Source organism: Thamnophis sirtalis, unplaced genomic scaffold, assembly GCF_051295495.1.
Source record: "Thamnophis sirtalis isolate CommonGarterSnake01/CBP01778 unplaced genomic scaffold, rThaSir2_p1.2 scaffold_2, whole genome shotgun sequence".
Taxonomy (NCBI): Eukaryota; Metazoa; Chordata; class Lepidosauria; order Squamata; family Natricidae; genus Thamnophis; species Thamnophis sirtalis.
This window is the reverse complement of record NW_028261382.1, coordinates 154,538,854-154,566,772: the sequence shown is the minus strand read 5'-3', so window position 1 is coordinate 154,566,772 and position 27,919 is coordinate 154,538,854. Positions and strand designations below refer to the sequence as shown.

At 34.5% G+C, this 27,919-nt stretch overlaps 1 protein-coding gene across 3 annotated transcripts in view; it reads left to right on the top strand.

Moving 5' to 3' along the window:
* Positions 1 to 1,138: 1,138 nt before the first annotated feature.
* PPP4R1 (protein phosphatase 4 regulatory subunit 1) overlaps positions 1,139 to 27,919 on the top strand; it is a 37,720-nt gene continuing 10,939 nt past the window's right edge. Inside the window, exons 1-11 of one of the 3 annotated variants that reach the window (XM_087707292.1) lie at positions 1,139 to 1,296; positions 1,794 to 1,838; positions 12,349 to 12,433; positions 13,097 to 13,203; positions 15,135 to 15,277; positions 17,927 to 18,073; positions 20,171 to 20,278; positions 21,656 to 21,721; positions 22,722 to 22,880; positions 24,039 to 24,169; positions 24,948 to 25,450. In XM_087707292.1, the coding sequence (XP_087563418.1) occupies positions 1,290 to 1,296; positions 1,794 to 1,838; positions 12,349 to 12,433; positions 13,097 to 13,203; positions 15,135 to 15,277; positions 17,927 to 18,073; positions 20,171 to 20,278; positions 21,656 to 21,721; positions 22,722 to 22,880; positions 24,039 to 24,169; positions 24,948 to 25,450 (1,501 nt within the window). In that variant the 5' untranslated portion in view covers positions 1,139 to 1,289. Of the gene's footprint in view, positions 1,297 to 1,793; positions 1,839 to 12,297; positions 12,434 to 13,096; positions 13,204 to 15,134; positions 15,278 to 17,926; positions 18,074 to 20,170; positions 20,279 to 21,655; positions 21,722 to 22,721; positions 22,881 to 24,038; positions 24,170 to 24,947; positions 25,451 to 27,919 lie in introns of all 3 variants that reach the window. The other 2 variants (XM_087707291.1, XM_087707290.1) reach the window with 2 other exon arrangements.

Below are 27,919 nucleotides of genomic sequence, written 5' to 3'. Positions count from 1 at the left end.
TATGCCAGCATACTTTTCTGCAGAAAAGAAAGAAAAATAGTACATTATTGTGACCATATGATGTTTTAATGCTTTAATCCTATAAGATTTCAACCAGGGAACTATCTGACAATATTTCTAACCATTAGGCTACAGCAGCAATTTTTCCATTAAATTATTTTCTCTTCAATCTTGTATTTGAGTTTAAAGATTCTTATTATTAATATGTCTTTCCTTCACATAGAAGTTTGCATTCCAAACCATAGTTTCAGATTATTTTTTGTACAATTTCTTATTCTGCCAAGAGATAACATAAAGCATGAATTTGCTGCATTGTGACACCAATTCTGAAAGGTAGTTCTTCAAAGAATGACATCATAATGGTTTAATCTATTTATTACTGTGCCAGACATCAATAGTTCCATTTGCCATCTTATAAACCAAAGGGGTCACCTACAGTTAAAATAGTGAGTTCAATTTTATCATTCCAGTTTATTGTTGGTTAAATTTAATGCATAATATTCTACATAGGGAAATAGTACTACATAATAAAAGGCTTCTAAGGTAACCTAGATAGGGGTTAAAAGCATCCAACAAGAGAAAGGTGAAGTCAGTGACAACACGACGATGCCAAGAGAACATCCGCTCACAAGGGTGGGGGTGGGGGGACGAGAGTCTGATCCAAGAAACATAAAGTGTGTAAGGGACACCTAACAATCTTCAAGCTGAACTATGAAACGGTTCCACTGCCCACCAGAGAGTCGAACGCCTCAAATTTCATGTCTTTCAACCAATTTGAAAGGGGGGAAGGCAAGGTCGGGTCCGAGTCAAGTGAAGCTATTCTCAGGACAAGAGCTGGGCCCTGGGAGGGGCGCGTCAATGTGCCATGTGGCTTTTTTTCGAGCGGGCTAAAGCCATTCATTCCGCATTACCGATTCCGGCTGGGCCTGTCCGGCCGGGATAAACTGCTCTTACAGGGCTGCGACCGGTTCAGGCGGCTCCCGAGGCTGCGGTGAGTCAGTCGGAAGAGGAGAGGTGAAAAGCATAACTGCTCAGCTTGTCTGAGGCTGGCTCGCCCGCCTGCTTGGCTGCCTGCTTTCCCTCCCTGGCGGAGGCGGGGGCAACCGTTTGTGTCCGACTCAGACCCCTCCCTCTCTGGCTCGCTCGGTGTGAGACTCTCCCGGGGACGCCCGGAAACGCGCCTGGGCCCAAAGGCCTCAAGCCAGCCGTCTTTTCCCTCAACCCTCGCTTCTTGGTGCCCTTGCGGTTAAATGTAGCCCCTGGAATCGGGCGGGGAGGTTTGCAGGAACATGGCGGGTAGGTAGCACCTCCCTTCCACCCCAATTTCCCACCCCCACCCCATCGTCCCGTTGCGAGAACCCCCTTCTCGAAACAAATTAAGTCCCAAAAGGAAAGGCAGCGGCGCCTTAGAGAAAGAGAGAGAATCCCAGGCAACTCCCCGATTTGGGTGGGGTATCTTGGGCCTCGTCGCCCGAGTTGCATGGGGTGTGCGCCTGTGCAACTATGGTGAAAGTGTGGGGTGTTTTTCCCCCCTCTTCTTTTGAAAAAAAAAACTATGCGGCTCGCTCGCGTTTCTCAGTCACGGTGAGGTAGGAAGGGCTTGTGGGATTTGTTGGCAGAGGGAGGCGTCCCCCTCCCGTCTCTCTCTTCCCTCGGAGTGTAAATGTGAGGAGGGGGCGAGGTGTGGGCTCGGGTGCCAAAAGGAGCTCGTAATGAGATGGGGGGAGGGCGCCGCGCGGAGTCCCTCGGAGAGAATTCACGGTCTTTTGTTTTGTCTTAATCCGCCTGCCCAGATCTGTCGCTGCTCCAGGAGGACGTTCAGGAGGAGATAGACGTATGTGAGTATCCCCAGCCGCCGCCTTCCCCCTTCGCACATGGAAGGCCCTCCCAGCCCTGCTGCTAACTGGGGAGGGCCGGGGGGAGGGCCCACTACTTCCTTCTCACCCGGAAACTCTGGGTACCCCCAAGTCTTGAAAGAAATGGGGAGAGGGAACCCATCTCTTTTCAAGCGCGGTTGGTGCCTTGGATGAAATCCGGGAGGGGCAAGAGGAATATTGTCGACCTCTTAATTTTCTTTCCGTGAATGGAGGGTTTGAAATCGGGAGGGCGGCCCAAGTTGCATTGTGGGAGGAAGTAGCCAAACTCACCTGTCCGGGCTGTTTCCCCCATTTGAGGGCATTTAGACGTACCGTATGCAAAATTATCTGTGGGCGCCTTTACTTCCTTGGCAGGCCGTGAACTGAAAATGGGGAATGCTATGAATTTGATGGGTTGGTTGGGTTTAATAGCATGGTTGCTAGTCTTTTGATGAATATGATATACATCATATGCTTCTGAGCTTCCACTTTACTACTCCTGCCTTTGAAGGGAGTTGTTTATTCTTGCCAGTGAAGTTGGTTTAACGTGGAAATACAAGAATTGATTTTCTTCCTGACTATAATGTTTATATGTTTAATTCATCCCTTGACTGAGGGCTGTATTCTTTTTTGGGCTAGTTGATGCAGTGAAGAACAGTTTACTTTCTATAAAGAAAATTTTTAAATGTGGTAGTTTAACTAAATAGCTGCTTCTACAGTGCAAACAAATAATTCTTCATGTACCCAAAATTTACTCTGGAGTGATATAGATAGCTTAGTAAATAGATCTGGGATGGTGCAAAGCAGGGGCTGTACAGAAAAGGCGGATGTCCAGCAGTTCAAATAAATATTTATTTACATTGCTTTATATTTTGCTTCAGCTTTTAGAAAAATTCAAGTTAATTTCTATTTTAAATAAATTTGGTGATGTTTGCAGTTAGATGAAGATAGAAGGGATTTCCTTCTGAGACTTGCTGCCAATTGGAAGGACTATAATTAATACAAGAAATGTATTTACTTAAAAACAGCCATAAGTGTTTGAAATAGGTTGTATTTGCACTGTCTGTAATTTGGCATATTCTGTTAATTCCTGGAAAAGTGTGAATATCTTTTAAAAAGAAGCAATTATGCTAACTGTTCAGAAAACTTTGTAGCCTTTCCCAACCAATTTATTTTCATGATATGTTTGGCCAGAGGTCATATAATTTTGAGTCAGTACTCAGGGTGGGGAATTCTGGGAGTTCCGGTACAATTCATATGAAGGTTATTATTTATTATCAATCAGGTTTGAAAGATTTGTGAATTATGCTTCAGAGACTTGAACTTTTTAAAGTCAATTTGTGCATTCAGCATTTTGATATCATGATATAGAAACTTTTCTTAAAAGGCTGCCATGTAGGAGGGCTTGTCCATTTGAACAGTATTAGATTCACTTTGAATCTGGCTAATGAAATATGAAATCTCAGAAGACAAAACAACAAGATAGCTCTATAGTATTGTGTGTTGTTCAGCCAGTACTAATTATAATCCCCTCAATTAGACTATTTGTTTTCTGGACAAGTCTGGAGATTTATTTTAAAAATAGAAGTTGTAGAAACTTAACATTTCCCCCTCCTGTAAGATTGCCTATAATGAATGCAAATAATTCTTGGATATGAAATATAGAATATAGTGATTAGCTGTGCAGAACATCAATTTATTTTTTAAAAGAATCTTTTATTTGTTTTAATGATTGACAGGTACAGGGCTTGGCAAGTATAGATTGAGTATATTGGCCTCCATAGGCACTAATGAAGATCCTTGATATAATGGAAAAGTAAACTAACAATGAAAAAGTCAGAAGTGATTGTACTTGAATTATATATATCTCCAATAAAGATGTAAAACAGTTTGATACTGTTTATTATAACATATTTTTTGAGAGACTCCAATGCCATCTGCCTGGAGACATACATTGTATGTAATTATTTCCTGGCCATTAACTTTTAGATTGAATTACTGTGTAACAGTTTATCTTGCAAAGTTTCTAAGTTGTAAGGGCAATTTTAGGGGAAAGTAAAGTTGCTTTCTAATTGTAAACAGTGTTCTAGCATTCATCTTGTACAGCTGAATTACATTAATATTCACAAGGTTGTTTTCTCTCTTTCTTTGCTAACCCATGAAAGTGGCATTTGTCGTATGAGCTTTCATGCCTTTACTTTCTTGATTATTAAGAGTTACAGTGGGAAAAAATTATCAAAGAGGAATGTCTTTTAATGAGTGCTTGACGTGTTTGAAATCTATATTAGCTTCATTTCCTGTAAAAGTGATCTTTGTGCCAATATTCTTCAACTGAGAACACATTATTTCTTGTTCTTACATGTTTTATTCTGAACGTTGTACCCTGTGTGTTCCTTGAGTAGTGCAGCTGTCTTGGCCCTCTATACAGAGGCTTTAGAAATGCTCATCAAAATACTTTATCTGTACTCAGAGATTTATGGGTAAAGGTAGAATCTTTACCTGCGATAAGTGAGGCACTGATAATGCCAGTAAATTTAATTGCATGTTATAAGTTGATCTCCTATTAGAGATTGGTTGGTGGTTATTTAAGCCTAGAATTCAATAATGCAATTTTTTTTGTTCCTAGGTATGGCATTATATGCCTTAGGAAAGAAGAACACTGTTCTTTACTTTTTCATTTGGAAGTTTATACTTTAAAATTATTTTACGCAAAAACAGTGGCCCAATTTCCAGTGTCTAAATTGTGTCTAATTAGACTTGGGGTTGTATTCCAGTTAGTCATTTTTGGGGACACTATCTTTCCACCTTCTATTCCTCCATTAATAATCAGGATTAACAAGGGTATTTTGATATTTGTTAACCTTTTCTTAGTTTAGCTGGCTCTGCCAATAATTTTCAAACAAATTAGAAAACAATTCTAAAGAAACTGCTGCCATATGGCCTTTTACCAGAGTTTGTACTATACATGGTCTAAGAGAAGGCTAGAGATATTCTTAGGAAACATTTTGGATGCAGAATATACAAAAAATTTAAATCCTGAAAGCTGACCTCTGTTGGGAACCAGTTTGCTACCTTACCATTTTAACTATGTCAAAATATTAGAAAGCATTTTGCAAGACATTCTTTTTAATGAATACATTTGCCACTGTGGTACTGGAATATTAAAATGATAGGTCATGTTTTCCATTATTACACTTTTTACAGAGACAAAGTATATTACTTTTATTAACTTTTGTGGTCATTAGATGATTTTAACATTTGTCAGGTAAACAGCTGAATAGGATTTACAACATACCTCATTTTGTATAGTAGCTACAAAGACAGGAAAGAGATCCACTATTATTTGTAAATAAATTACACATATTATGTACTATTGTGTAGTTTGCATACTGACAGTTACATTCTTCTTGAACCATTCTAAAGTAATTGAATTTTCACCCAAATTATTAGTAGTTGTTGGGTTGGATGTATACAATTAATTCATTATTTAGGAACATAGTAAAAAAAAAAAAAAACTCCAACAGCTGAACTTGAATACTTGAATTTCAAGATTAATATAATTGCCATTTTGAATGTAATAGTATATTGATCTGTGATAGAAACATTGCACTGAATTACCAATACTCAAATGCTAAAAACATAGCTAGCTTTTGAAAGAATTACGGTATATACTTTTTATATAACTAAACTTTTCTAGCTAATTTGTTTATTATAATCCTCGGTAAGTGTTTTCTCATTTTGCCTACAATTTTGTGGACTATTATATTGATTTTCCTTTAATAGATATTGAATGAATTAATTGGACAAATTTTTTTCATTCTTATTTATGCAGGTACCGATGCTACATTTTGAATGAGTTCCCATTTTAAAAGTTCAATCTAGTTCAGCAATACTTCTCCAGCAGTATTAACCTATATTTTTTCAGAAAGAACTATGTCACAATGGAACATATGCAAAGATGAATATAGATAAGACATTCAGAGACACTGCAGCAAGATAATGAAATCTTAGCATTTTATATATGGTTTTTCCCAAAAACTGAAATTAGAAACCTTGCAAAAAAAAAAACCTACTAAAATTCTGGCTTATTTCATGTTTTCATTATAAATATATTGATTTATTGTCACGAAATAAGTACTATTTAACATAATGCTGTGAAAATAGGAGAAATTTCCAATATTTTAAATGAATTTGCATCATGTTCATCATATATGTTTAATAGTCTATAATACATTAATAAGTTATATTGTATAAATATCTCAAAAGCTGTTTCTGTATTCAAAGCATTAAACTGAGCTGAGCTAAATTGAACAGATATTTGAACAGAGAAATAGTGGTTTAAATGTAGCATTTAAATAAAAAATATTAAATATAATACTGAAATAATACTGAAAAATAATTAGTTAAATAAAATGTGTTTGAATTGCTATGTTCATGTTTACAGTTATCTGAAAAATCCCTTGAAAAAATTATTTAGCAAATTTTAAAAACCTCCAATCATATTAGTATCATTTTTCAAAACAATTATTTTTGTCTGAAATGATAATTTTTCTTAAAAGAAATATTTTATTAATTTATGTGTTCCTTTTTGCTTTAAAATATTTTATAAATCTTCATAAAGATAGATGTGGAAGACCATTAGCAATTTATGATAATGCAAAAAAGGCCTAACCTTGCATCAGGGGTCCCATTGTGATGTATCTACCATTAAGTAAGTAACAAAAAACTGATTTACATCTATACTATAGAGCTGAAGTACAAATAAGAAAGCATATGGAGACAACTGGAATAACTGTGTGAAAAGAGTTAATATTTGGGATTTCATCTTCCCGTTGTTCACTCAAAAATGCAATAATGGAAATGCTTTTTTTAAACTTGTTACAAGCATTCTTCTGGCAAGAAGACTGTACTAGGATAAACCTTGTTAGATTGGTAGTGTAATCAAAATGGCTGAAGTGGATTCCACTGATGGCATATACCTGAAAGAATCCGAATCAACCACCTTTTTGGAAATAGAGGGTATTTTGTAAGATTTCTCTGTAACTGGATTTTCAACAATGTTTAAAATATCTGTAAAGTGATTAAATGCTTTAGTTTTAGCTTTGGTTTTAGTTTTACTATACAGCATTTCCTGGTTCTGTATTTTTTATAGAAAGTTATGTACAAATACAAATTTACACTTTTGAGAAAAGGTGTAGAACAATGCGAAAGATGAATGAATTAACGAATGAAACATGGAGCAGTATGTTTACTTCAGTTTTCCATTGAATATTTCTTAGTTTTAGTTGTGTGTTATGTAGAAACTGAGAAGCCGGTGCCAAATTTTCTCATATATGCTCTGTAAATAAATCTTAAAAGAGTCTATAGATCTCAAAGAATCAGGTAAAATGTGGCCTCATGTTTATGGCCGCATGCTTAAAGCATAATGATGCGCCACTGATTGACATAAGTTAATTTCCATTAATGTGAGTCTTAACTTAAGGCATGTTAGTTTTATACACATTTATATCTGAAAAGACCTTTTTTTATATTAGCTCAAAATAACAAGCGAAAATACAGATTTGTGAAATGAGGACTTACAAAATTGAATATATAAATGTAAACAAATTCAAGTTTTTATTTAGGATTTGTTTTATTAATATTATTGGAAATACTTTAAAATGACAGAAGCCAGCAGACCTCATAAATCTGATATCATATGGAAAAGGCTAAGCAGAATGGGACCCACTTAGTGCATCAGTAGATGCATATCTTTGTAGACTAGCTTGTGAAGAAGGTTTCTGAAAGAAATAGCCCAAAAGGGGCAATGGCAACCATTTCTATATTACTGCCAAGAAAAAGCATAGTTTCACCAGAATAAATTGAACTTGAAGACCTAACTTTAAAAAAAAACTGTTTTGAAATAACTATGACTTAATAATGTACACTAGGTATATATTCATTAGTTTTTAAGAAACAGAAAAATCTAAGTTGGAAGGTTTCAAAAAAGGAAAACATTTCTAACATTGCAGATAGTCCCTCATTAATGGGATGATTCTGTAAAGCATTAGGCATTAACTCAACATCTGTCCCAGAGAGCAACTTGAAGCCCCACTGTGCAAATAAATGCTTATCATTTTAAAATAATGCACATCAAAACAAAAAAACCCAATACTCCCAGCATTAGATTTTGCAAGAAATCTGCTTAGTGAAACTGTTGGCATAATGTGTAAACTAATTCAGTTTTTGGAAAGAGATTGAAAGTAAACTGTATCCTTTTTAACAGTTGTGGTGTAGATGTGCTTGGGATGCTCTGTGCAATGCTGTGCCTCTCTTACCAAATTATATTGTAAAGTAAGGACCATTGTAAAAGAATAAAGTGATTCAGTACTGGAAGTGCTTCTCTATAAAATTAGATTACAATGGCAAACTTCAGTTGGAATGATATCAGAATTGTTTAAAACTCATTGCTATGATGTGTTCTTTGCTAGAGTTGCTGGGTCACCTAATGCAGCAAAACACACACACACACACACACACACACACACACACACACACACACACACACACCATTGGCAAAAAGAACTGTTAGCATGAAATAGCACACTGCTAATTGTTGTTCAGAATTCTGACTCATTGCAAGTGAAGCTTGCAGTCAGGGTGGATACAAATCAATGGTTTTTAAAAAATAAAAAAAAGGATTTTTAAATTTAAATTGGATTTTTAAATTTTTATCAATTTTAATAAAATGCTTTTGGAGTAAAAATTTATCTAAAGATAGTTTTCTATTTAAGATACATTAATTTAGTTTATTCAGCATGAAATGAATTACTTAACGTAGCATGAGGTTGCATATTCTGCAATATTAGGACTGTTGGTGAGTCAACAGCAGGTCAGAGGAGGAGCTGCTGCGGGACAAAGATGACAGTTGCTCTTTAAAAATTATGATTTAAATCAATCCTTTTTACTCAGGGGTAGTCAACCTTTTTATACCTACCGCCCACTTTTGTATCTCTGTTAGTAGTAAAATTTTCTAACCGCCCACCAGTTCCACAGTAATAGTGATTTATAAAGTAGGGAAGTAACTTTACTTTATAAAATTTATAAAGCAGAGTTACAGCAAACCCCTACCGCCCACCATGAAAGCTGGAACGCCCACTAGTGGGCGGTAGGGACCAGGTTGGCTACCACTGCTTTTTACTAGTGATTTGAATCATGGTTTAAATTGACTTGATTTAAATGAAATCTATCCTGCTTGCAGTGTTTGGACTTTTTAGGTTGGAACACAAGTGAGCATATGATAGTTACACAGTTATAGACATTTTTTCTCTTACTGTAATTCTAGAAACAGGTTATTGAATGGTGGGCTGTTATAATTGTCTAGAAGAAATAATGTTCACAAATCATATATTTAACCTGTGGAATTGGTTTCCTAAAGATGTGATCCATCTGTGTATGCTTCAAAAGTGATTGGAAATACTTATGGAGAAATATATGTATTGATAAATTGATGTGGTAGAAATGAGAACCACAGCTGTTTACTCCATTTGCTCAACTAGTTTTAGATATATTTCTTTTTCTCTCATGTCATGCATTTATTTTGCTTACTATTTCTTTCTTCTTTTTGTTGCTTTCAGAGAGGAGACTATAAAGGCACATCTACAGTAAATGGCAATAAGGCTATCAGTGCACATCTACAGTATTAGAAATAGTGGGCCTTTCATTACCAGGTTCCAGAGAATAGGAAGAGTGCTTATATACTTGCAGACTCCTCTCATATCTGTTAAGCACTGTGGAAAATACAATGGAGGACCAAAAAGTCTTTAATTGATATAGTAGGACACTTTTTATACAAATAAAAACATAGATTTTATGCTTTTTATCCACTGCATTAAGTATTACACAGTACTATATAATTGTGCAGCTTATTTGATGTGGCATTTTGCTTACAAGCACAGCCCCTCTTTGGTTCTGTGTTGTGAAGGCACACTAATACTGTGTTCTATGTGCAGGTTGACACAGAAAGAAACAATGGTCTAGTCCAATTGTCTGCATAGCCAAACTATTGAATGGGATGGTTTACAAATGTAAACTTGTAATTCTTTGTAATTAATTACTTCCCCTTTTCTATGAGAGTTCTAGCCTATAGGATACAGATTTAAATAGCATATATATCTCATGTGCCTGATTCAGTTTGTCTTCAAAAGATTTTGTAGATAGTACTGTTAATTTCTGCAAGAGGTGATTGAATTCTGTAGTACGAGTGGCTTAGACTACTGTAAATGTTGCCTCAAACTAAGGACACTCTGGTTTTGTACATTTTTCTAGTTTAACTATATCTGATACTGTTATTTTCTTTACCACTTACAATATAGAGTGAGGATTCCGACTTACTCTACCTCTGTAACTTAGTTCTCTTTCCTCACTCCCATTGCATTTTCCTATTTGGTATATATATCCTTGAATATCTTACTGCTGTTTGAAACTCAAATAATGTTTTCTTAGAACAGAAATAACTATTTACTTTTCTTCCTATGGCGAAGATGTTGCTAATCATCCTAATCTCTCATTACTTTTGCTTGTCACATTCAATCAATTTGCAAGTTAGACTTTTACAGTAGTGTACAAATGTCTTTGATCTCTCAGCTAAAATTCTGGTTCATGCTCTGATAATCTAATGCTCTTAGTGTTTATGCCAGATTCCTTTATAACTGTACAGTGTGCTCACTTACTCAAAATTTGCCCCCCCCCAAATAATTCAGCTACTGTGTTCCTCATACATTTCACTCTGCTTTTTTCCCCTTTAGTTTCTGCTTTGCACTGTGCTCACTTTAAAAACTATTGTATCTTCAACTCTGTGCCCTTCTCACATGTTAAACATCAAACCTGTCACTTGAATCCTGTTCAACTGGCTAAGTCTCCTAGTACAGCTTTGCACTGAATACCTTAGTTTTTTCTAATTTTCTGACAAAGCTTCCAACATTATTCTTGATCCCTATTCTTGGCCAAATATTTCATGTTTTGTTCAAAATATATTTATACTGTGCCTCCTTTTAAGCATGTTTTGTTTAATAAATCTGACTGTGTCATGTTTATTTATCTTTGACTTTGTAGAGTATGTGAAACCTATTGCAGTGTGTAGAGCTGATGTTTCATTTTTATATAATTAGAACATTATAAATGTAATACGACAGTTAAACTCAACCATTTTCCAGATGGATAATAACACTTAAAATAAACCTCAAATTATAATTTAAATAAGCCTTGGGGTCTTCTTTTAACATTAGAAGTTTAATCCAGCTGATATTGGCAATTTGCATTTTAAAAAAATAACATTTTATTGTTGTTCAGCTAAATGAATTATGATAAATATTGATGCAAAGATCTTTAAAAAAACTACTTTGTTTTATTATTCATGTGATTTTATTATTTTAATTATTTTGTTCCTTGAGATATCCAATCCTTGAAAAAACCATAATGCTTAAAATATTTCTAAGAACTTGATCAAGTGAATTATTCCAATTAGTTTCACATGGAAATTTGGTGTTATATAGTTGTATATTTTATAGCAATGCATTTTAACAGCAGATTTACTGATAGGTTTTCTCATAAAATATGGAAAATGTGAGCTCCAAACGTTTTGGAATTTTTAGCCATGTTTGAAAGAAGTTTAAAAATACAGGCATATTGTCTTTGTTTTACCCATTTTCTATAGAACACCAGTATGACTGGTATGATGTGTACAGCACTGACATCAGTTATGTAAAGGATGGAGCATAGCTGATGCTTTCATAGATTTCCTCAGATTTTTTTCATGTATAATGTTTTTTTAAAAAAATGTTTGCATATAAGCAGTGCTTTGGCTTAAATAAGCTGAGATTCTAGCCTTTGGAATCTTCACTCATTCTAGTGGGTAAATACACAGATTATAATTATAGATTTTTTATTCAGTATAACATGAATTATAAACAAAGTCTGTCATTTGACTAAAGAGTCGTTTGTAAGTAGCTTTAATTCACTGTTTCCTTACAGAAAGATTACATGATTTTTGTAACTTTTTAAAGTTTAGAAATTTGAGATATTGGAAATCCTTTTTTAGAATGAAGTGCAATATTTACATGGAAGGAAAATTAATCTGAATGTCAAAATTCCTTGTCCAAAAGAAAGGGACCTTTTCTCTACCAACATTATTAGGTTCTTACTATAATTAAAACAGAAATATCTTTCTATTTAAAAAGACATTTATTTGATGAAATAATTTAGAATATTCTTTCCTGGTAAATGCAGTTAAGTGTAAATTTCAAAAATCATTGCATTATTTCCCAAAAGCCTCTTTTGAAACAGAAACCATTGTGAAAGATTCAGTTTTAAGAAATATTATTGCATAAGGCTTTAAGTATCCATCTGTTTTAAATCATAGAAATGTGATGATGATAAGAAATATTTCTGATGTCTCTGATAGTTGGTGTGGATGACTACATCTCAGAATCTGATGCGATTATTGTATCTTCAGCCCTGGACTTTGTCTCACAAGATGAAATGTTGACGCCTTTGGGAAGATTGGACAAATACGCTGCAAGCGAGAATATTTTTAATAGGTGTGGTATATAGCCTAAGTAATAGAGTAAATATTTTATTGTGCCTGTGTGTGTGACAGAGAGAGAGAGAGAGATGTGTGTGTATGAGAGAGAGAGAGAGAGAGAGAGAGAGAGAGAGAGAGAGAGAATTTAATCTTTATATCATTTTGAAATGAAATGTATACCCAAATCTACATTTTTTTCTATTTTGTGGATTACATGGCCCTTTTCAGGGCTTTTATGATATTTTATATAAAACTATAGCAGTAAGAATCTCTTACTATGATCACAGAAAAAATAATAGTAGCTCAAGTACTCAAGTCTAGGATACTGAAATATATGTATGATAAAAATGATCTTAATTATTTAATGAATTCTCAGTTGCAGTTCTATACACTTGTATTGAATATTTGTAGCAGTACAACAGCGCTGCATTAGGGGAACAAAATTACTATGCTAATTCCGCTTTAACTCAGATTTGTTGTGAAGGCCTAGGAAATATGTACTAATTTTAATTCTATAAAGAAGATCAGGATAAAAGTGAGATTGCAAAGCATCCAGAGATATTTAGTAGCTGGCAATCTATAAATGTTTGGGTTTTTTTTTTAAAAAAAATTGGGATAGATAAAGTTCTTGTAATGTAATAATATGCAGTAAAATTACAATAAGCTTTTTATGCTATAGGCAAATGGTGGCTCGAAGTTTGTTGGATACTTTGAAAGAAGTGAGTGATGATGAGAAAGATTGTATTGCTGTATTGGAAAGAGTCAGCAGGCTAGCAGATGATTCAGGTATGTAATCACTGGCAAAGGACAATCCATCCAAATTTTATAGATATGAATAATGCTAAGATACAGAGGCATAATTGACGGACAGGGAAATTTAAAAACAGTTGAAGAATTGGCAGAACAAAACATGAAAGTTGACTGGCTAACCTACTTGCAAATCAAAACTAAACACAATAATAATACTAAAATATATGACATCGAAACCGAACTACACAAATTGGATAAAATAATTCACAGGTCAGATAGAAAGATAATAGGGAGAATATATAAATTTCTCCTGAAGCATAAAATGGAAGAGGAAATCATGAAAAAACAAATGGTAATATGAACATTTTTTAAAGGCAGTATGATAAGAAAAAGGACTTGGAAATTCAGAAAGTAATAAAACTTTAAGAAAGAACAGAGTTGTCTAATTGATCATCAGCCAGGCAGGGAATGGAAATCTATCTGATTAAATGTAGATTAAAAAAACTCAAATAAAATCAAATTCAAAATGTTGTTAGCGGTCATGAAAAATAATAATTGGACATTAAATTAGAAGGAATCCATATGGAATGTTCATGTATTTGGGAATGAAGTTCTGGAACTGGTTGATTTCCTACATAAATAATAGCTAATGTCTTCTAGCAAAAAAGAGCTTTTGAAGAAGAAATCATTGTACGCCAGAGACATGTTTATGAAAATATGTTAGCAGTTCCTTTTTTTATTATAACAAAGGTATTGTTTATATATCAGATTTGTTGGTATATTTATCCATCAAACTGCAAGTAGGTAGTGAGGCAGATGTGGTCCATGATCCAGGATATTTTAATCTTAGTGTATTTAGAGAAGACATGTTTAATCTTAGGTATTTGGAGTACACACACACATACACACACACAACAATGAACATCTTCAAAGGAATAAAATCCACAAGGGAAGAAAAAAGGAATGTACTTCTTGGATATCCTCATTAGCAGAGGAAACAACAAATTAGAAACCAAGTCTGTTGACAAACACCCCACATTAATCAAATGCTCCATTGCCAAAGTAACAGCCCAATCTCTCACAACATGAGCTGTGTAAGAGTATTATTCAGATGAGTACAAATACACCAGAAAAAGGAAACAGACTGTCTGTACAATACCTTCCAACAAAATAGATGGGCAGGCAAGTTTATCAAAAAATGCCTGACTGCTTAACTCACTACAGCAAAACTAACACAATTTATGAAAGGCTAACAGTACATATGATACCCCCAAAACATATCAGAAACAACCAATAAACTATTGCAACCACACAACATCACCATAGCACACAAACAAAACTCCTCCAAAACATCTAAGGAATCCAAAAGATTCAATGGCCAAAAGAGAAATAAAACAAAAGTTATCTATAACATACAATGTAAGATATAAGAACTGTACAGACTTACAGATGGATATATAATCAATACTCTTTTTTGACATGATATTTAGTGTTTGTTTAATTTCAATATATTTTGAAATATTACTTATGAAATATTTCTGAATATTTTCCTTATAAAGATTTGAATAATAATCTTAGTTTCATCCTGAATACTTCAAAACTGCCTCCACTATGTAGAGAGCTTTCTGCCCCAGGCTTCCTATCTTTTAATTTAGGTGTACCAAAGGATCAGTAGAGATCTTATGTAGCTTGTAGATATGGGGACAATTGGCTATATTTTGGTTTATCAAAACCCTTTATTTATCAGTGGCTTGAGTTTTAAAGAAGGAAAAATATGTTATTTTTAAAATAAGGCAATAATACTTTTTTAGGACATTCATTAATTGTCAATTATAAATCAAAATAAGACTAATTATATAACCCCTTTACTAGCAATATATTGTACGTAATAGTAATTCACATTCAAATGAATATAAACATGCAACTTACAAATTATATGATTTCCTTCTTTGTGCTTTTATCGATAGAGCCAACAGTAAGAGCTGAGTTAATGGAACAGGTGCCTCATATTGCTATGTTTTGTCAAGAAAACAGGCCGTCAATCCCTTACGCTTTTTCAAAATATTTATTGCCCATTGTGGTGAGGTATCTAGCAGACCAGAATAATCAGGTAAGATTACTTTAAACTTTTTGAAATCATGTCAATATTTTACCTATTTAGAATTAAATAATTTGTTTGATGTCTTTTGCATCATATCTAGTTTCATAATTTTTTGTAGTTTTTTAAAGTGCAAACATGGTACGTCCTTACCCTTATCTGAAAACCTCACACTTTGAAATCTAGGTAAAGGATTGCTTAAAGGCAAATTAGATGAAAAATGATTTAGCTATTGAGTTAATCAAATTTTTCATTGATATATTATAACTCAACAGTCCGTTATTTTCCACCAATATTTCATTGTCTCAAACAGAATTTGCAGTTCTTGTATGCTGTATACATATTTTACAGATTCCTTTTTTCTTTCAAAAGAGTAAGACCTAGGAGTTTTAGAATTACAATTTCTACTACCCAAGCTACTTTTATTACGGATGAATTTCCAAAATTCAGTGACAAAGTACCCGTATTGCCAAGGATTCTAAAATCAAAATAAGTGTATTAATCAATTGTTATATGTCATAACAATTTGGGAAGCAGTTCTTCCCAAAGAGTTAAATATTGCAGCTATGCCAGTGGTCGGTTCCGGATCCCGTTGCAACCGGTACTGTGCAACCAGTACGGTGCAACGGGGGCGGGTTCCACCACATGCACATGGGCAGCACGCGTATTTGTACTTACCACCTACAATACTCCATGATGCTCCAGCTGCTTGGCGGAGCATTGCGCAGGGGCCATACGCTCCATGCACATGTGTGGAAGCCCCGAAAACCTCAAATACCGGTAAGGAGTGTGGGCAGGAGGCTGGGCCCTCCAGAGCACCGTACCGGAATGGTACCTGGTGCTCCTGGCAGGCACGAGTACGCCCGTACCGGTCGTAACCCACCACTGAGCTGTGCCCTTCTGATAATTTCACTTGATCCTTTCTGTAGCTGCGGCTGCAGAAAGAAAGTGAGGACTCAGGCAAAGATAACTTTCGGCTGCTACATTGGACATTTTATATTTACATTTTATATTTGGGTGTATGTGGACAATATAAGGTTTGTGTGGAATATGTACATGCTACTGAATTTCTGCTACCAGATTAAAAAAAAAATAGGGAGATGCTGAAGTCTGCTCCTAATTTATTCAGAGAATGAAGGAGTATGGTCCAGAATTCTATTTTAGAAAAAAAGAAAAAAACAAGAGTAACAAAGGAAAGAGCAAAGGTTTTTTTCTAAAAGAATAGGAAATCTGAGAGGTGAAAGACTGGGGAGCAAAGTGGGATAAATGTATGTGAGTAGCATAGAGGAAACATGATTTTTTATTGAAAATGTTTTGTGTAGGAGAAAATAAGGAGGCAAAAACTCACAACCTACACATTGCCAGCACAGCAACTCTGCTGTTCCATGCAACCCATAGCTAGCTAATAGTTTCTGTAGCCTGTTCAGGAAGATTAATGTTGGCTTTATCTTTACATTGGAGATAACACAGCTTTATAACATTAATTTCTAATTAGGAAAATTTCATTATTTGTGAACCAGTGTTTTGTCATTTTGAGTGCTTTTATAGTTTTCCTTTTTCTCTGTTCAGAAGAGCAGAAGGATTCTGGTAGCAGCTTTTCAGACTAGCAAATGTTGCTAAAAGGCATAAACTTTCATGAACTACGACTCATTTCATCAGGTGCATGAAATGTCTAACAAATGTAGGATTTAGAAGAATAGAGAAAGGGGAAAGGGGAGAAATCAAGGGTGGTTATGCAGTGCAAGTTATATGTGAGACAGATTACAAGTATTTTATCAATTATGTTTGAGGTGTGAAAAACCCCATGCCTTTGTTGAGATCTTTTGCGATGGCCTGAAAATGTTTGATGTGTAGAGTACATGAGTTCAGCAATTTCTTCCCTTTCTGGGTTGTTAAAATATTTTTGTTCCAAAACAACAACTTTGAAACATTGTAGTGCAATGTTCTGGGAGACTAAAATGCTCTGATGTTACTGTGCTCTTGAGTTTTGAATCCAGAGTTGTGTCCATTTTTTGTGCAGTTTGCCCCATTGAAAGTTTGTGAATTAATCTACATATTTGAAGAATGGAAATTAATATTTCCAGATAAGAATTCAGAACCACTTGGATTCCATAGCAAAGTGAAACAACTAAAAAACTGTGTGAAAAGGTTATTTGACTATTCATCTCCCATTAATGCTTTGTAATGCTTAACAAATATCATCATTGCAATAATACAATTAATGCCAATTATTAGAATCTTTATCACACAGATGACTCATTGCTCAGAAATATGTTGCAGAATCCATAAATACATAAAGATAGTCTTTGACTTATAGCCATTTGTTTGGTGACAGAAGTTATGACAACACACAAAAAAAGACTTTTTCCATTTTTCACACGTACAATCATTGAAGCACCCACACAGTCACATGAAATAAATAATAAAATAATTCAGACACTTGGAAACTGGCATGTATGTATGACAATATCATGTGATTAACTTTTGCAAACTTTTGATAAGCAAAGTCAATGGGGAAGCCAGATTCGCTCAACAACTATGGTAAGAAAGGTCGTAAAATGAGACAAAACTCACTTAACGCTCTTGCTTAGCAATGGACATTTTGCAGAGATTGGCACAAATGGAATTGTCCTTTTCCTGCTTTTTTATATTTTTACATAGGTGAGAAAAACAAGTCAAGCAGCATTACTTGTTCTGTTGGAACAAGAACTTATTGAACGATATGATGTGGAGACCAAAGTATGTCCTGTTTTAGTAGAACTGACTGCTCCAGATAGCAATGATGATGTGAAGACAGAGGCAGTGGCAGTAAGTAAGAAAATGATGTTCCAGGAATTGGTGTTTGGCTGATTATCTGAAATGTGTGTGTGTGTGTGTGTGTGTGCGCGCGCACACACACACACACACACATTATAGGTGTTTTCATTGATAGAATAAATATTGTGTGACAGCTTTTTAACCCTTTTACACAATACAGCCATACATCACTTTTGATTCAGGGGCAAAAAGCTGGCTTGGACCAAAACTGCTCTATAGTCTCAGAAAAAAATACAGGCTTTCAATATTTGCTATTTAGATTTATACAGTACTTTATCAAATTGTAAAAGACTGTTGATCTAGCATTTCAATAATACAGCTAAATATCTCCGGTTAAAAAAAATAGAAAAGCAATTTAAATTATCATATAGGGATCAGTCAGTCTCATGGTGTCAGCTCATTTTCCCAAAGTCAGTGGAAAAGTAGAGGCATGTCAAATATTGAGAGAAGCACTTCCATAGGAAAAGCACATCTCTGAGCCTCCCCTTTCTTTTATCTCCTCCTTCACAAAAGTGAAGGGGTCAGAAGTATTTTTCCTGGGATATCTAAATTGGGTATGTTGAAAGTAGGAGGGAAGATGTTCATGCAAGTAAATCATGCCAAGCCATGTAAATCTTAAAGATGTATTGCACTCAGAAATGAATAGGGACCCAGTGCAGAACCCAAAGCCACAAATTTAATATGTTTATGTTGTAGGTATTGTCTAGTAACTGGAACACTGCATTCTGGACAAGTGAAAGTTTCCAAGTGGTTTTCAAAGGCAGCCCTGTATAGAGCAGATTGCTTCCAGGCCACCTTGCCTAGCAGTTTCTTGTAAATGTTAAAAAAGACATCAATGCCCAGATCTGAATTGTTCCAGAAAGAGTTGGGATAATGTGTTCCTCTGTATATTTGTACACTGACCAAAGTCTCAGTCATCTGTAATCAATAATCTCCTCTAGAAAGGGAGGGGAGGCTAGAGTCAAAATGATAGTTGTCAAATACTTACAAAATCATGGAGGTCTCTTAAGAAATGGGCACATTCTTTCAAGCCTTTTTCAAGATTGCTGATACTAATTGCCCATTTGAAGCAAGGCATTGACCTCCTCCCAGATGTCATGCTCTCTCCAAGCCTCCAAAGGAGTCAGGAGGGACAAGGAAAAAATACACAGTTGGCTGAGGAGGACTTGTCCATTTCATCAGGTCTCACAGACCAGAAAGAGTTCCAGATAACATGTCAAAATATTGCCCCAGTCATCATAACAAACTGCACATAAGGTGTCCAAATTTTGGTGCATCTGGATGACTTACTAACCAAGTTCTGTACCAATTTGTCCTAGCAGCCTGATAGGAAATTTGCCCCAATACAGTAACTTGCCACTTTAAATAGGATAATATGAGAGGAAAAATCATAATATTTTAATCATAACATTATTTCCCTCATCCTTATTTTATAAGCTCAGCTCTGAGGTCACACCCATATTCATTCAGATTCACTTTTCATTTTTTTTCACTTTTCTTTCTTGATATTTCTAGCCACACAGCCTTTATATTTTAACTGACCTTTATTAATTTGGATTAAAAAAAACTCAGCATAGTGTAATGTTTAATTGAAGGGACTTTGTTTACATGGATATAACTAACTTCCCATGTGTTTTTCCAAATCATGTGATTTGTGTATTTATAACAGTGATGGGCAGTTCCCATCATATCCATTATTGGCTCTTATGACATTGGATTGGGGGATTGGAATTTATTGTGACACATTGCTCACACATCCTTGAACCAAAAATCAGACATCTAGTATCAAATCTATATTTCTCTGAACTGTTTATATCTTACTGCTGCTTGTGGACATACAGTAAAGTGCAGTATAAAACTGACCAAAAGTTCATTTAGTTAATGTCACAGCTCATTCGTAGGTGTCTTCTACTAACTTTATATTGAAAAACAATGTTATTTCAATTTTTGTTGATAATATTTCAGTGTCTATGAATGCAGACAAATACACATACACACATGTACATTTATAGAATGCAGAGTCATAGGTTTATAAATTTAAAGAAGTTGGACTGCTAGATGCATAACTAAAATTGTCTTTATTTTTAGATAATGTGCAAAATGGCCTCCATGGTTGGAAAGGACATTACAGAGAGACTCATTCTCCCTAGATTTTGTGAAATGTGCTGTGATTGTAGAATGTTTCATGTACGGAAGGTATGTTTTCTTCCTTTATAGATCTATGCTGCTTTTTATTTAAAAAGCACATCAGTATTAACTAAGAACTAGACATTATGGCTCTCTATAAGGCAAACTGTTATGGTTGAAATGCTGAAAGCTGGTGGTCACAGTTTATACAAGATACTAGCAAAATTATACTCAAGATGCTTAAGAGAAGAAAAACTACCCGCATGGAAAAATGATAAAATGACTCTTATGCACAAGAAAGGTGATTTAGAATAGAATAGAATAACAGAGTTGGAAGGGACCTTGGAGGTCTTCTAGTCCAACCCCCTGCCTAGGCAGGAAACCCTACACCACTTCAGACAAATGGTTATCCAACATCTTTAAAACTTCCAGTGTTGGAGCATTCAGAACTTCTGGAAGCAAGTTGTTCCACTGATTAAAGTTGCTCCACTAATTTATAAAACTATCACCTAGTAAGTCTTCTTTCAGTCATCTACAAGGTTTTCACCAAGATAATAGCAAAAAGAATATTGAGAACATTAAATGATACATAGCCAAAGGAGTAGGCATATAGGTTGGAAACCAGTGGAAGAGACCTTCATCCTGCAGTGGATAAGCAATGGCTAAAATTGATAATAAACTATTCATGTTAAGAATTTCAATTACATTCTAACCTAAAAAAATATATAATGCATTTGTAAGCCAAGTAAATTTAAAATAGTGTTGCTATAAGGAATTATATTATTTCTCATGGGAAATTTGAGGAGTTGGTCCCCAAGTAAAAAGGGTAAGCACGGGTTTCAAACTTGATGACGCCATCATATGATGTATTGTGACATTTTTCCCTTTCACAGCTGGGGTGGCTGTGGCCTGCACATTCGGCCACGGGCTGCCAGTTTGGCACCCCTGCCATAGAGAATAGTATTCTATGGAGATTTATTCCCAGAATTTTAGTTTCAGAGCTGAGAAAAATTAGAAAGGTCATAAAAATAACCTAATTGAGAAAAATTTCTTATGCATAAATGATGCTTGATTTACTGACAAAAGTAAAATAATATCAGATATTTCACTAAGAATGGTAGTTGAAGGCAAAATATCAATTATTCAGTTTAATTTGAGGAATATTATCCCGAATATGGTAGTTAGCAGAATGTAGAAAAAGATTTACTTTTAGATCACCTATGAATGGTAAATTGGAGTTCCTGAAGCACCAGAGAGAGATGAGAACTGCAGCGGATAGTTTTTCATCAAATAACCTACTTGGTGTTAATTTAAAAGTACTAAGTACTACTTTAAAAATAATTGAACTGTGGTCCTGCTTTCGTGAATTATCTTCGAATCCCTAAACTATTATTTTCCTTGGTTAATTCATTGCCAATTCTAATTAAAATACTTATTTTTGTCCAGGTGTGTGCAGCCAATTTTGGAGATATTTGTAGTGTAGTCGGACAGCAAGCTACTGAAGAAATGCTGGTGAGTTTCATATGTCAAAGTTTTATCTTTATTTAATTTTTAATTGCACAATTGTGCTGAATTTCAATATGGGCATTTAAATAATTTTATTTGAGCTTGAATAAAAATGGATAAGATAGAATTAATTTTTGATAATCATTTCTTCAGGAATACAGTCTGTTATCAATAGATATTGCATTATTGCATTTCATACCTGGAATAAGACACACACACACACACACACACATGTATGTATTTAGTGTCACAACCCCTGGTATGCCCAAATATGGGAGGAGGCATACTGCTTCCTTTCTCTGTCTATCGGCTCATCACAAGAGACCATCCAGACAGAAAGCCAATATTTTTACTGTTGCCTTTGTTACATTTGTGTTGTATTTGAGCTGATAAATAAATAAAGGGAGACTAGTATAGATCTATTTCAAGCTATTTAGCTCTCATCAGCTAGCCATACCCTTACTGGGATTTGAACCTGTGCTGTATTACATATTAAGCAGTTGTGTTAACCACTAAGCCACAAGGTTCTCCTCCTTTATCAGCTGAGCCAGGGAAATAGGTATGTATTTAGTGTCACAACCCCTGGTATGCCCAAATATGGGAGGATATATATATATTCATTTCTTTAAGGGTCAGGCACATTTTTTGCATATTGCACATAGTACTAAATGTAATTTTATTGAATTATTTGATTACTTTTTTGAATGCTATAATCCCTGCTTTCACTGATTTGTTACTGTAAAAAAATATTTCCTTCTGAAATTATTCTACTTGGGAAAAGGTAGAATTATTCTATTTTAGTTTCCAAAGGTAATATTGGCCATTGTTAAAGACTGTAAAGTAGACTAGTTCCAGAAATAGTAAATAAAGCTTCAGCCCATACTTTTATAATCTTAGCCAGTTCCTACATTAGAAAGTTTCTCTTAAATGTTTTGACGTCCATAAGGAATGGAAGAAGACCCAAATTAAATCATTTGTATTTGATATCATATTTTATATTTTCCAGTTACCTAGATTTTTCCAGCTTTGTTCAGATAATGTGTGGGGTGTGCGGAAGGCTTGTGCTGAATGCTTTATGGCTGTTTCATGTGCCACATCACAGGAAGTCCGTCGAACAAAATTATCAACACTTTTTATTAACCTTATCAGTGACCCTTCACGATGGGCAAGTCCAATTATTAAATTTACCTTCTATTTCTTTAAATTCTCAATTTCTTTGTTTATTCACTTATTCTGAGAACAAATCATATGATTGAAAGTGCAATTATCATGGGGTGGGTCATGTATCAAGAAAACTATTCAATCCTTTATGGTCTACTCTTGGAACCCGTGGTTTGCACTGTAGACAGTGGGTATGTTTAAAATGTAGATTAGGAGGACGGTTTAGAGAATATCTTTGCTTATTTCCACTGTGCTATTTGAGAGGTTTTCTCAGAATTAAAGGCCTTTGGAATAGTATGAAAAAAATGGTGCTAGGAGTTGTGTAGAAAAATGGGGGGGGGCATCATAATGTTTTCTTCTGGGAAACGTCACTGAATCCTGGTGCAAATTCAAAGAAACATCTATCTACAGAGCTCCCATCTGAATGCAACCCATTGATTATATCTGCCCAAGAGATCATTATGATTGTGAAGGCTGGGAATATATTTAATATGGGTGAGATATTCCAATTCTGTCACTACTACAGATAGTCCTCAGCTTATGTCCATTTGTTCTGTGACTGTTCATATTTATGTGACATATTCATATGTACTGAAAAAATGGGATGTATGACTGGTCGTTGAAATTCCACCATTGGAACTGCACCATCACCATGTAGTACCACCATGATCACATGATTGCCATTTTCAATCTTTGCAAGTTTTCCTCCCAGCTTCCCACAAGCAAAGTCAATGGAGAAGCTGGCAGGGAAAGTTGCAAATCATTTCAGTAAGTTGCTCCTGCCGGTTTTTCTCTCACCCACAACATCCCTGCCTAATACTGATACCATCCATGCTTTCATTCTACAGTAAAAACATTTAAAACTCTAAAATAACTAGATTTCTAGGTAACACTTTTAGTGATTTTAGTAGTAATCACCATAAAGATTAAAAACTGTTATTATCTTTCATGAAATAAAATTTGATCCATAAGAAACCTTATCCAAATAAATGTAATCAAAGACTTTTATAGATAGTTCAAGTAACATATTGCCATATCTGATTTTTGGACCTGAACATTCCCAGATGCAAAAATGCCCTGCTACATACTTTTGCGAGCGTTATACCCTCCCTAATCATGCTAATAAAATAACTATAGTTTTCTATGGAATATGTTCTTCCAGGTTCGCCAAGCTGCCTTTCAATCCCTGGGGCCTTTTATATCAACATTTGCAAATCCATCCAGCAGTGGTCAATTTTTTAAAGAAGAAGAATGTAAGAACTCTGACAGTCAGAATTTTATAGAAGAACACAGGTATGGATAATAAAATTCAATGAAAATAATGTTGAAATAAAATATTAACACATTTTTATATTTGCTCATCTTTCTTTGGAAGTGAATCTCTCACATTCTGAGATATTATGATAAAACATGTTCCAATTTTTTCCTAATATTTTGAAAGATGATTCTTTTGTTTGTGCCAAATTTCTGTTTATCTTAGAAAAGCCTCAATGATTTTGAGGCTTCCATCTGTGAATGAGTCAGTGAGTTTATGAGTTGTTATACAGATCAGAGTGAGTAATTTTTGAGGGAAATATGCCAGAAGTTGAGATCAGTTTCCTGTGTACTATAGTTTGTCTACTGTTCTTTGTACTTTTGTCTGGTTTTTACCCCTTTTTGTTTGTTTGTTTTTATTATTCCTGTTCAGGCATCCTACAGATCCTCATTTCCTTTTCCCCTTTGTTACTCACAAGTTGTTGTTTGACCAACTTTATTCTAGCTAAATTCGTGTGGGTTGGTGTGTCTGTGTGTGTGTGTGTATTAGCAATAGCACTTAGACTTATATACTGCTTTACAGTGTTAACAGCCCTCTAAGCGGTTTACAGAGTCAGCACATTTACCCCAACAATTTGGGTCCTCATATCACCCATTTCGGAAGGATGGAAGGCTGAGTCAACCTTGAGCCTGGTGAGATTTGAACTGCCAAATTGCAGGCAGTCAGCAGAAGTAGCCTGCAGTACTGCACTCTAACCACTGCGCTACTGTGGCTCTTATGCTAGATCAGCTAATATTGACATCTGTTTTCATCCAGCAGTGAAAACAATAAGGATTCAGAAGATGTATCCACATATGATGTACAAAGCCAGACAGAGTTGTCTTTAGACACTGAGGAATGCGATTTTGAAGCCACCCCTGAAAATGACAAAACAGAAAGTAACTTGGTTCATTTCCAGGATGAGGCATTGCTACATAGTACTTTGTCTTTAGAACCATGCAAAGAACCTTCAGATGAGAATGAACCCAGTTTTGATCATTGTACGTTAGCAGTGCTACCAGAACCTGCATTGCATTCACAGGAAAATTCACTTGTGGAGCAAGAACTGTATAATTCATTCCATTTCTGGAGGACTCCACTTCCTAAGATAGATATTGATTTAGAACTTCAGGAAAATGCAGAAAAGGATGATTTAGCAAATCAGAAAGGACAACAAGAGGTTATGGCATGTGCATCTTCAAACATAATGGCTACAAGAAAGGAGTTGGAAGAAATGATAGAAAATTTGGAGCCTCATATAGATGATCCAGATGTTAAAGGTAATAAACATCTTGTATTGTATTGTATATGTTGAGCTTTGAATTAGATTTTTTTATAATGTTTGTTAAAATTTACAAATAACTAAAAAGCTAAAAATATAACAATAAAAGTGCAAAGAAAATAATAATAAAGGAAAATAGATATAGAAGAAATAACTGATTTTCCTACTTCTATTACTTTTAATATATATATATATATTTAACTGATTAAAGTTTTAAGATTATAATAGGAAACATCTGAAATATGTTGTTTAATGCATAATTTTTACCTTTGGTAACTATTTCATAAAAGTTTAAAATAATGCTTCAGTTGTGTCAGAATCTACCAACATTCTCTGTGAAGCAGTAGCAAAGAAGCAGAGAAAAAGGAAGTAAAGACAATTTGGGGAAGCAGGAAATTGCTAACTTGAGAAAAGCCCAGGAAGGGTGTTGAATTGCAATATTTTACCAATATCAGAAAAAAAAGACACAACAGACAAAATTCTAAATAGTAATAACATTAATGAAATGAAGTAGTAAAACAGCTGGTTAGAGAGACTTAGGGAAAATAGGTTCAATAAATGGTCTGTTGGCCTGTCTTATATTATCTCTTGTGTTTGTTTTTGTAGACTCCAAAAGTTTCCATTATTAATTAGTTTTAGTAATTCTCTTCTCTTTTACCTTGGTCCAATATTTAAATTGCCTATGCTGTTGTGAAGCTAGCATGATTTTACCAATATCATGCACATTTTATATGGCAGGAATACAGGAAAGGTACCTACAGAAGATGTGAGCACAAAATAAGTCAGAGAAGGGTAAAAGTGAGACCTATCCAAATGCAATTGCTAGATAAATACTGTCATTCAGGAAGCAATGGTTTAGTTGAACCTGAAAACGGAAGATGGAATTAGTGCAAGATGAACTGGGGAAAAACTTGATAATGTTGATCAGAAGCTGAAATCAGTATAACTAATAAAATTATGAGTTAAATAGTTAGTCCAAACGTCAAACATGAGAATAAAGTTACAAATCTAGAAATAATAAAAACAAATTCTCCCATTTGATATGAATATGCTTTAAAGTATGGTGCTAGAATAGTAAAATCCTTTTATTTTTAAGGTAGCATGGAAATTGTTCCTTCAGTGTAGTTTATATTAAAAGGCTAGTTTTTTTGCAGAGTATTGAGCAAATAACCGTTATAATGTGCAATGAGAGATCAGCAAAGTGGAAGTAATGCTTATATTTTCTCCCACAAAAAGGAAACTTTTAGCAAACCACCTGTGCTTTTTCTTTCTCTTATTTTGCAGAGTATAATAAGACTTCCAGTTACCTGAAAGTTCCTTTTATAAAATTGATAAAGTAATATTTGTGGAAATCATTCAGTCCAATATTCTCTTTAACTGTTTGTATTGTTTATTTGTGAGGAATAATATATATTTAGCTGTTCAGGCTGCATAACTTATACCAATGCTGAACAAAGTCCAGGAAAAAACAGCAATTAATTTCTTTTTTGTTCATATAATTTTTATTTAAAAATGTTTAAAAGAATAAAAAGCATACAAATTTTGAAAGAAAAGTAAGAAAAGGAAAGTAATAAGAGAAAAAAGTACAAAGAAAAATAGGGGAGGAGGGAGGGAAGGAATGAAGGAAAAGAAAAAACATAGTTATAAAAAAACAGCTTCTGGTCTTCTTGATAATGGTTACAACTACATTTGTATTTTACCACCTCTGTCTAAGGTTTCCTTCTTTACTTAGTCTAACTTTTAAAGGACAATTAATTACTAATGCCTGAGAAATACTAGCTGTATATTGAACAGCTAGAATTCTTTTCAAAAGAAATCAAAAGCTAGCCTGAGATCATCAGTTAGCTGATCTTTTTCTCAGGAGGTAAATAGCCAGAATTAACAACTTTATTCCCTGTGCTGCTTTCATCTGTTGTGAATTTAACAACTATTAATACAATTAAATCAGGCTCTGAAAACCTCTAGTGCTTATAGTTTGATCTTTTGGTTTGCACCACTAAACAGGCTTTTATATTATGAAGCCTCTCCAATAATTTTCATATTCTTGAAGTAAAATTTACATATATGTATAATAACATGCTTTATCTTTGAGTCAGATATGTGGTAAGATATATGTGGTAAGAAAGTCCCTCTGGGAATAGGGCGGCATACAAGTCTAATAAACTCAACTCAACTCAAGATGATTGCTGTATAATAATTTTGAAGTTAGATTTTTAACTATAAAGGACTTCAGAAAGGCAGAAAAAGGGGCTTAATATAATTTAAAAAATAATACTGGATTCCCTTTCAGTCTTTGTTTTGTATTTTCAAAAAATGTTGAAGTTCCTACTCATTGGTTCTTAACAATTTTCAAACTTGGTTCTTGACTAAATACACTGATTGGAACTTAGGTTGCATTTATGATTTTTTTGGTGTATGAATTTTGGTTTCACTGAGATCAGAGAAAACTCTGGAGAGTATGACTAAT